The following is an 11,065-nucleotide window of genomic DNA, read 5'->3' as shown; positions in this document are numbered from 1 at the left end:
AATGTTTGCAGCTTTTCTTCTTGTCTGATTTAGAGTCCCTTGCACTCACGCTCCCCCACTTCATGTCCCTCACCACCACACACACACACACACACACACACACACACACACACACACACACACAAGTCCCAACATCTTCACAAGCAAACAGGAAGTCCCAACATCTTCACAATCAAACAGGAAGTCCCAACATCTTCACAAGCAAACAGGAAATCCCAACATCTTCACAAGCAAACAGGAAGTCCCAACATGTTCACAAGCAAACAGGAAGTCCCAACATGTTCACAAGCAAACAGGAAATCCCGACATCTTCACAAGCAAACAGGAAGTCCCGACATGTTCACAAGCAAACAGGAAGTCCCGACATGTTCACAAGCAAACAGGAAGTCCCAACATATTCACAAGCAAACAGGAAGTCCAAACATGTTCACAAGCAAACAGGAAGTCCCAACATGTTCACAAGCAAACAGGAAGTCCCGACATCTTCACAAGCAAACAGGAAGTCCCGACATCTTCACAAGCAAACAGGAAGTCCCAACATCTTCACAAGCAAACAGGAAGTCCCAACATCTTCACAAGCAAACAGGAAGTCCCAACATGTTCACAAGCAAACAGGAAGTCCCAACATGTTCACAAGCAAACAGGAAGTCAGACATTTTGTTTTGAGGTCATATTTTTACCAGCTCCTCCTCGTCCACGTCACGTCGTTTATGTCACATCGTTCACGCTAAGTCATTTACGTGACGTTGTTAACGTTACGCTGTTGACATAATGTTGATGTTACATTGTTTTCGTTGTGTTGTTTACATTAAGTTAATGTCACGCCGTTTACGTCACGTTGTTCACATTAAGTAGTTTACCTCAAGTTGTTTATGTCACGTCGTTCACGCTAAGTCGTTCACGCTAAGTCGTTCACGTCATGTTGACATCCCGTTGTTTACGTCCTGTTGTTTACATCACGTTGTTTGCGTCACGTTGTTTGTCACGTTGTTTATGTCACGTCTTTCACGTCACGTTGTTCACATGAAGTAGTTTATCTCAAGTTGTTTACGTCACGTCGTTCACGCTAAGTCGTTCACGTCTTGTTGACGTACCGTTGTTTACGTGACGTTGTTTACGTCACGTTGTTTATGTCACGTTGTATATGTGACGTTGTTTACATCACGTTGTATATGTGACGTTGTTTACATCACGTTGTTTACGTCACGTCGTTCACGCTAAGTCGTTCACGTCTTGTTGACGTCCCGTTGTTTACGTCACGTTGTTCACGTTACGCTGTTCACGTTACGCTGTTCACGTTACGCTGTTCACGTTACGCTGTTGACATAATGTTGTTGACGTTACATTGTTCTCGTCATGAAGTTAATGTCACGCCTTTTACGTCACGTTGTTGACGTCACCTTTTTTACGTCACGTTGTTGACTTTTACGTAATTAGCGTTTCATTATTTACGTCCCATAGTTGACATCACATTAGCGTTACGTTGCCTATGTTACGTTGTCTATGTTACATTGTCTGTTACGTTGTCTGTTACGTTGTCTATGTTACATTGTCTGTTACGTTGTCTGTTACGTTGTCTATGTTACATTGTCTGTCACGTTGCCTATGTTATGTTGTCTATGTTACATTGTCTGTTACGTTGTCTGTTACGTTGTCTATGTTACATTGTCTGTCACGTTGCCTATGCTATGTTGTCTATGTTACATTGTCTGTTACGTTGTTTCTTACGTTGTCTGTTACATCGTTTGTCACGTTGCCTATGTTATGTTGTCTATGTTACGTTGTCTGTTACATTGTCTGTTACATTGTCTGTTACGTTGTCTGTTACGTTGTCTATGTTACATTGTCTGTCACATTGCCTATGTTATGTTGTCTATGTTACATTGTCTGTTACGTTGTCTGTTACATTGTCTGTCACGTTGCCTATGTTATGTTGTCTATGTTACGTTGTCTATGTTACATTGTCTGTTACGTTGTCTATGTTACATTGTCTGTCACGTTTCCTATGTTATGTTGTCTATGTTACATTGTCTGTTACGTTGTCTGTTACATTGTCTGTCACGTTGCCTATGTTATGTTGTCTATGTTACGTTGTCTATGTTACATTGTCTGTTACATTGTCTGTTACGTTGTCTGTTACGTTGTCTATGTTACATTGTCTGTCACATTGCCTATGTTATGTTGTCTATGTTACATTGTCTGTTACGTTGTCTATGTTACATTGTCTGTTACGTTGTCTGTTACGTTGTCTGTTACATTGTCTGTTACATTGTCTGTCACGTTGCCTATGTTATGTTGTCTATGTTACGTTGTCTATGTTACATTGTCTGTCACGTTGCCTATGTTATGTTGTCTATGTTACATTGTCTGTTATGTTGTCTGTTACATTGTCTGTCACGTTGCCTATGTTATGTTGTCTATGTTACGTTGTCTATGTTACATTGTCTGTTACGTTGTCAATGTTACATTGTCTGTCACGTTGCCTATGTTATGTTGTCTATGTTACATTGTCTGTTACGTTGTCTGTCACGTTGTCTGTTACGTTGTCTGTTACATTGTCTGTCACGTTGCCTATGTTATGTTGTCTATGTTACATTGTCTGTTACATTGTCTGTTACGTTGTCTGTTACGTTGTCTATGTTACATTGTCTGTCACATTGCCTATGTTATGTTGTCTATGTTACATTGTCTGTTACATTGTCTGTTACGTTGTCTGTTACGTTGTCTGTTACGTTGTCTGTTACATTGTCTGTTACATTGTCTGTCACGTTGCCTATGTTATGTTGTCTATGATACGTTGTCTATGTTACATTGTCTGTCACGTTGCCTATGTTATGTTGTCTATGTTACGTTGTCTGTTACATTGTCTGTCACGTTGCCTATGTTATGTTGTCTATGTTACATTGTCTGTTATGTTGTCTGTTACATTGTCTGTCACGTTGCCTATGTTATGTTGTCTATGTTACGTTGTCTATGTTACATTGTCTGTTACGTTGTCAATGTTACATTGTCTGTCACGTTGCCTATGTTATGTTGTCTATGTTACATTGTCTGTTACGTTGTCTGTCACGTTGTCTGTTACGTTGTCTATGTTACATCGTATATATATGTACAGTCTGTTACCTTGTCTGTTATACAGTGTTTGTGTTGTACAGTGTTATATTTTCCTATATTCACACACAGTGTTACTGTTCAAACTGTGTGTAATGTTACAGTGGCCAAAAATATTACCTATGCTTATTAAATAAAATATCTGCCTTGTTTTTAATGAATACTTAGGCCTACCAAGCTACTGCATTTTAATGGTGGTCATTGTGGTGGTACTTGGAGAGACAAGTGTTTTCTAATTGGTGTAAAAAGTTTGCTCAGTCCTTGTCCAAAGTATCAAAATATAGATTGTTCAGACATTTTTACATGCCGGTTAATGAATGCGATTGCTCCTCCCAGGAGCTGATGAGCGATAGCAAGCCATCCTTGCTGTCACGGGGAAGATTTGTGGTGTTGTTTGTTTGTTTGTGGCGCCGCTCGTTAAGTCATATCAGAAAGTCGTCCCTTAGAAAAGGGATTGGATGGATGTCACTTTTATGATGTGCATTTTTACCATCTTGATGTTGACTAATTAGCAGCCACAATGGCAGTATCGCGGCCGACTGCAAAAAGAAAAACTGGACGGATTCTGTTTGGAAACTCTGGAGGTTTTTGGGGCTGGAGGCTCCTTCGCTCTCATTGGCATTCGTGTTGTGCACAAAAAGTCTGCTGAGAGGGCAAACTTTTTAAACGAGCAAACTTCACTTCCTCCGTGTGTGTGCAGCATTTTTTTTAGTACATTAAAACAATGATTTTCATGACATCATGAAGGAAAAAGTTGATGGACAGCTTTGAAAACAGCAATTAAAAAAAAGGGAAAAAAAGGCTTCGCTACACTTCTTGAAGTGATTATTTCCCTACCATCTGTCAGTCAGAGGCTGGAGCTCTAAGTTTGATCATGTTTGTCTTCAACAAATATGCTAACCTAGCAGGGTGTTAAAATGTAATGTTAGCATGTAGCTAAGATGGCTATGCTAATGCTGCTAACGTAGCATGATGTTAAAATATAATGTTAGTATGGAGCTCATATAGTTATGCTAATGTTGCTAACCTAGCGGGATGTTAAAATGTAATGTTATCATGTAGCTAAGATAGCTATGCTAATGCTGCTAACGTAGCATGATGTTAAAATGTAATGTTAGTATGAAGCTCATATAGTTATGCTAATGCTGCTAACATAGCATGATGTTAAAATGTAATGTTAGTATGATGCTCATATAGTTATGCTAATGCTGCTAACCTAGCGGGATGTTAAAATATAATGTTAGCATGTAGCTAAGATAGCTATGCTAATGCTGCTAACGTAGCATGATGTTAAAATGTAATGTTAGCATGAAGCTCATATAGTTATGCTAATGTTGCTAACCTAGCGGGATGTTAAAATTTAATGTTATGTAGCTAAGATAGCTATGCTAATGCTGCTAACGTAGCATGATGTTAAAATGTAATGTTAGCGTGTAGCTAAGATGGCTATGCTAATGCTGCTAACGTAGCATGATGTTAAAATGTAATGTTAGTATGAAGCTCATATAGTTATGCTAATGTTGCTAACCTAGCGGGATGTTAAAATGTAATGTTGGCATGTAGCTAAGATAGCTATGCTAATGCTGCTAACATAGCATGATGTTAAAATGTAATGTTAGTATGAAGCTCATATAGTTATGCTAATGTTGGTAACCTAGCATGATGTTAAAATGTAGTGTCAGCATGTAGCTAAGATAGCTATGCTATTGCTGCTAATATAGCATGATGTTAAAATGTAAGGTTTGTATGAAGCTCATATAGTTATGCTAATGTTGCTAACCTAGCGGGATGTTAAAATGTAATGTTAGCATGAAGCTCATATAGTTATGCTAATGTTGCTAACCTAGCGGGATGTTAAAATGTAATGTTAGCATGAAGCTCATATAGTTATGCTAATGTTGCTAACCTAGTGGGATGTTAAAATGTAATGTTAGCATGAAGCTCATATAGTTATGCTAATGTTGCTAACCTAGCGGGATGTTAAAATGTAATGTTATCATGTAGCTAAGATAGCTATGCTAATGCTGCTAACGTAGCATGATGTTAAAATGTAATGTTAGTATGAAGCTCATATAGTTATGCTAATGTTGCTCACCTAGCGGGATGTTAAAATGTAATGTTAGCATGTAGCTAAGATAGCTATGCTATTGCTGCTAATATAGCATGATGTTAAAATGTAAGGTTAGTATGAAGCTCATATAGTTATGCTAATGTTGGTAACCTAGCGGGATGTTAAAATGTAATGTTAGCATGAAGCTCATATAGTTATGCTAATGTTGCTAACCTAGCGGGATGTTAAAATGTAATGTTGGCATGTAGCTAAGATAGCTATGCTAATGCTGCTAACATAGCATGATGTTAAAATATAATGTTAGTATGAAGCTCATATAGTTATGCTAATGTTCCTAACCTAGCGGGATGTTAAAATGTAATGTTAGCATGTAGCTAAGATAGCTATGCTAATGCTGCTAACATAGCATGATGTTAAAATGTAATGTTAGTATGAAGCTCATATAGTTATGCTAATGTTGCTAACCTAGCGGGATGTTAAAATATAATGTTAGCATGTAGCTAAGATAGCTATGCTAATGCTGCTAACATAGCATGATGTTAAAATGTAATGTTAGCATGAAGCTCATATAGTTATGCTAATGTTGCTAACCTAGCGGGATGTTAAAATGTAATGTTAGCATGTAGCTAAGATAGCTATGCTAATGCTGCTAACCTAGCATGATGTTAAAATGTAATGTTAGTATGAAGCTCATATAGTTATGCTAATTTTGCTAACCTAGCGGGATGTTAAAATGTAATGTTGGCATGTAGCTCACAAAGTTATGCTAATGTTGCTAACCTAGCATGAGGTAAAAATGTAATGTTATATACACATATATGTATATATGTGTATATATGTATGTATATATATATATATATGTATATACAGGTAAAAGCCAGTAAATTAGAATATTTTGAAAAACTTGATTTATTTCAGTAATTGCATTCAAAAGGTGTAACTTGTACATTATATTTATTCATTGCACACAGACTGATGCATTCAAATGTTTATTTCATTTAATTTTGATGATTTGAAGTGGCAACAAATGAAAATCCAAAATTCCGTGTGTCACAAAATTAGAATATTACTTAAGGCTAATACAAAAAAAGGGATTTTTAGAAATGTTGGCCAACTGAAAAGTATGAAAATGAAAAATATGAGCATGTACAATACTCAATACTTGGTTGGAGCTCCTTTTGCCTCAATTACTGCGTTAATGCGGCGTGGCATGGAGTCGATGAGTTTCTGGCACTGCTCAGGTGTTATGAGAGCCCGGGTTGCTCTGATAGTGGCCTTCAACTCTTCTGCGTTTTTGGGTCTGGCATTCTGCATCTTCCTTTTCACAATACCCCACAGATTTTCTATGGGGCTAAGGTCAGGGGAGTTGGCGGGCCAATTTAGAACAGAAATACCATGGTCCGTAAACCAGGCACGGGTAGATTTTGCGCTGTGTGCAGGCGCCAAGTCCTGTTGGAACTTGAAATCTCCATCTCCATAGAGCAGGTCAGCAGCAGGAAGCATGAAATGCTCTAAAACTTGCTGGTAGACGGCTGCGTTGACCCTGGATCTCAGGAAACAGAGTGGACCGACACCAGCAGATGACATGGCACCCCAAACCATCACCCAACCATGCAAATTTTGCATTTCCTTTGGAAATCGAGGTCCCAGAGTCTGGAGGAAGACAGGAGAGGCACATGATCCACGTTGCCTGAAGTCTAGTGTAAAGTTTCCACCATCAGTGATGGTTTGGGGTGCCATGTCATCTGCTGGTGTCGGTCCACTCTGTTTCCTGAGATCCAGGGTCAACGCAGCCGTCTACCAGCAAGTTTTAGAGCACTTCATGCTTCCTGCTGCTGACCTGCTCTATGGAGATGGAGATTTCAAGTTCCAACAGGACTTGGCGCCTGCACACAGCGCAAAATCTACCCGTGCCTGGTTTACGGACCATGGTATTTCTGTTCTAAATTGGCCCGCCAACTCCCCTGACCTTAGCCCCATAGAAAATCTGTGGGGTATTGTGAAAAGGAAGATGCAGAATGCCAGACCCAAAAACGCAGAAGAGTTGAAGGCCACTATCAGAGCAACCTGGGCTCTCATAACACCTGAGCAGTGCCAGAAACTCATCGACTCCATGCCACGCCGCATTAACGCAGTAATTGAGGCAAAAGGAGCTCCAACCAAGTATTGAGTATTGTACATGCTCATATTTTTCATTTTCATACTTTTCAGTTGGCCAACATTTCTAAAAATCCCTTTTTTGTATTAGCCTTAAGTAATATTCTAATTTTGTGACACACGGAATTTTGGATTTTCATTTGTTGCCACTTCAAATCATCAAAATTAAATGAAATAAACCTTTGAATGCATCAGTCTGTGTGCAATGAATAAATATAATGTACAAGTTACACCTTTTGAATGCAATTACTGAAATAAATCAAGTTTTTCAAAATATTCTAATTTACTGGCTTTTACCTGTATATGTGTATGTATGTATGTATGTATGTATGTATGTATGTATGTATATATATATATATATATATATATTTAATGACATTTTCGCACATTTCATGATTTTTTAAATGTAATATTTAGTTACTTATTGATATTTGTGTTGATTTGGTGGACTTATTTCATGAGACACTCGATATTTCACAGTGTCGCTTCTTTCAAAAGCCTTTTTAAAACTGTTTAAAACTTTTAATGTTTTTTGACTCCTCTGTTTTTATTCTTTCTCATTTTTGAGTGTCTTGATATATTTTTATATTATTATTATTATATTATTTTATATATTTTGTTGACATATGTTTAATCATATACATTGATATTTAATATATTTGTATTATTATTCATATTTGTTATAGACTTATAGGCTGTCAGGTAAGAGAACATTAAAAGGGTACGTCTGTCAATCAAGGATGCGGGGGGCGGGATCAGTGATCTGATTGGTTGACCTGCATGTTAGCCCAGCTGCGACTGTGGGGAGCATCAAAATAGCGCCACCTGCTGCTCCCAGCAACAGGGGAGAGTGGAAGTGATCAATAATGAATAAAGGATAATTGGCTGTGGGCGTACATAATAGATAAGAGCACTGTGGGACTTTAAAATGCTTCTTTTTCTGCCCCCCTGAAGATCACCACGCTCATCAACCACAAGGACCGGCCCAAAAAGTCGGAGCGCACCCTGGTGGCCATCCACCGCGTGGGCCAGGCGGTCAACGCGGCCGTCGGGCGCTTCGTGGCCGTCGGGGAGGCCATCGCCGCCGAGAACCACGAGCTGAAAGATGAGATGGGACACGCCTGCTTCGAAGCCCGCAGAGCCGGTAGGAAATGTTCAAATCAATTCAACGCAATGGTTTTTACTTGGTCATCAGTTCATGTAAACAGTACACTTCAAGTGCATAGCAGATAAATACTAGAAAATTCCCGCGGAAATTTGGATGGTACCAGCTTAAAAGCACGGTCCGGGCCACAGATAGCAGATCTGTGCCCCGGACCGTGCTTTTAAGCTGGTACCGAGTGTCTGAATCCGTGAGTTTTAGGCGTAACTGTAGAAAAAGAGCTACAAAGCTAGCCTAAAACAGTAGCATGTTTACATACCAATGCTAACATTTAGCATGTGTGCCAACGATAGCATGATAACAGTCAGCATGTTTCATATACCAAGTTATATGACCCTAAGGCTGCGGACATAGAAAAAAAACAAGTGTAAAATTAAAGCTGCAAGCAGCGATGGACGGGACCGACTTTGACGGCACATAAAATCCAAACCGGAGCAGTAATTAAAACTCTTTGGTCAACTTTTAATCAGAAAGGTTCAATCTCTCTCATGTGCTAGTTTGAAGCCGACACGACAAACGCGCTCAGAGGAGATAATGTTTGAAAAAAAGTGACCGTTTTTTACAAAACTTTTGTTTTGAAGGGGGATTGCAAACTTCCTGTTGGTTTTTGCTGGGGGTTGTCAATATATAAAATGAAGTTCTAAGTGAGACCTACATAGAGGTTTCTGTTTCATGTCACTAAGACAATCCTACTGGAAGTTACAGGCAGTTTTGTCTGAGTTTTCTTCCTAGGAGCAGTTGTGTCTGGGTTTTCTTCCTAGGGGGCGCTAGAGCGCAATTTAGAGTTTTGGGGCTGGTTTTTTTTTTTATTAGATCGCAATTTTTGCGAGTCCTGATGTATGTGTCCAGTTTGAGTTTTGAAGCATGTTATGGGGGTCAAATTACAGCTCAAAGAGGCAAAAGTGACTGTTTTTACAAAACTTTTGTTTTGAAGGGGGAATTGCCAACTTCCTGTTGATTTTTGCTGAAGGATGTCAATGTTTGAAATCTAGGTCTAAGTCAGACCTACATAGAGGTTTTTGTTTCATGTCTCTACGACATTTCTACCAGAAGTTACAAGCTGTTTTGTCTGTGTTTTTTCCTAGGGGGCGCTAGAGCGCAATTTTGAGTTTTGGGGTTTGGTTTGTTTATTAAATGGCAATTTTCGCCAGTCTTAATGTGTGTGTCAAGTATGGTGATTTTTGAAGCATGTTAAAGAGGTCAAATTACAGCTCAAAGAGGCGGCGGAATAATAATAATAATAATAAAACGCACAAAATACAATAGGGTCCTTTGTCCTGAAGGGACATTGTGGTCCCTAATTAGATGAAAAAGTTAGCACGCTTAAGTTAGCTTGCTAGCATGCTATCGTTCGCATGCTAACAGATAACACGTGTCACATACCAAATTATATGACTCTGGGGTGAACGGTTGCAAAACCAGCTCACAAAGTTAGCAAGCTAATGTTAGCATGTTAGCAAGCTTTTAAGCTGGTACCGAGTGTCTGAATCCGTGAGTTTTAGGTGTAACTGTACAAAAAGAGCTACAGAGCTAGCCTAAAACAGTAGCATGTTTACATAACAAGGCTAATACTTAGCATGTGTGCCAACGATAGCATGATAACAGTCAGCATGTTTCATATACCAAGTTATATGACCCTAAGGCTGCGGAAATAGAAAAAAACCAAGTGTAAAATTAGATGAAAAAGTTAGCACGCTTAAGTTAGCTTGCTAGCATGCTATCGTTTGCATGCTAGCAGAGAAGACGTGTCACATACCAAATTATATGACTCTGGGGTGAACGGTTGCAAAACCAGCTCACAAAGTTAGCAAGCTAATGTTAGCATGTTAGCAAGCTTTTAAGCTGGTACAGAGTGTCTGAATCCGTAAGTTTTAGGTGTAACTGTACAAAAAGAGCTACAGAGCTAGCCTAAAATGGTAGCATGTTTACATAACAATGCTAACACTTAGCATGTGTGCCAACAATAGCATGATAACAGTCAGCATGTTTCATATACCAAGTTATATGACCCTAAGGCTGCGGAAATAGAAACAAAACAAGTGTAAAATTAGATGAAAAAGTTAGCACGCTTAGGTTAGCTTGCTAGCATGCTATCGTTTGCATGCTAACAGATAACACGTGTCACATACCAAATTATATGACTCTGGGGTGAACGGTTGCAAAACCAACTCACAAAGTTAGCAAGCTAATGTTAGCATGTTAGCAAGCTTTTAAGCTGGTACCGAGTGTCTGAATCCATGAGTTTTAGGTGTAACTGTACGAAAAGAGCTATAGAGTTAGCCTAAAACAGTAGCATGTTTACATAACAAGGCTAATGCTTAGCATGTGTGCCAACAATAGCATGATAACAGTCAGCATGTTTCATATACCAAGTTATATGACCCTAAGGCTGCGGAAATAGAAAAAAAACAAGTGTAAAATTAGATGAAAAAGTTAGCACGCTTAAGTTAGCTTGCTAGCATGCTATCGTTTGCATGCTAACAGATAACACGTGTCACATGCCAAATTATATGACTCTGGGGTGAACGGTTGCAAAACCAGCTCACAAAGTTAGCAAGCTAATG

At 38.9% G+C, this 11,065-nt stretch overlaps 1 protein-coding gene across 2 annotated transcripts in view; it reads left to right on the top strand.

Moving 5' to 3' along the window:
- The window catches only part of ctnnal1 (catenin (cadherin-associated protein), alpha-like 1), a 134,745-nt gene that overhangs the window by 75,645 nt on the left and 48,035 nt on the right, over window positions 1-11,065 (top strand). For both annotated transcript variants that reach the window (XM_061931204.2, XM_061931203.2), the window contains exon 2: window positions 8,294-8,483. In XM_061931204.2, the coding sequence (XP_061787188.1) occupies window positions 8,294-8,483 (190 nt within the window). The remainder of the gene's footprint in view (window positions 1-8,293; window positions 8,484-11,065) is intronic.

Source organism: Nerophis lumbriciformis, linkage group LG37 (assembly GCF_033978685.3).
Source record: "Nerophis lumbriciformis linkage group LG37, RoL_Nlum_v2.1, whole genome shotgun sequence".
In the NCBI taxonomy this organism is placed as follows: Eukaryota; Metazoa; Chordata; class Actinopteri; order Syngnathiformes; family Syngnathidae; genus Nerophis; species Nerophis lumbriciformis.
This window is presented reverse-complemented; position numbering and strand designations above follow the sequence as displayed.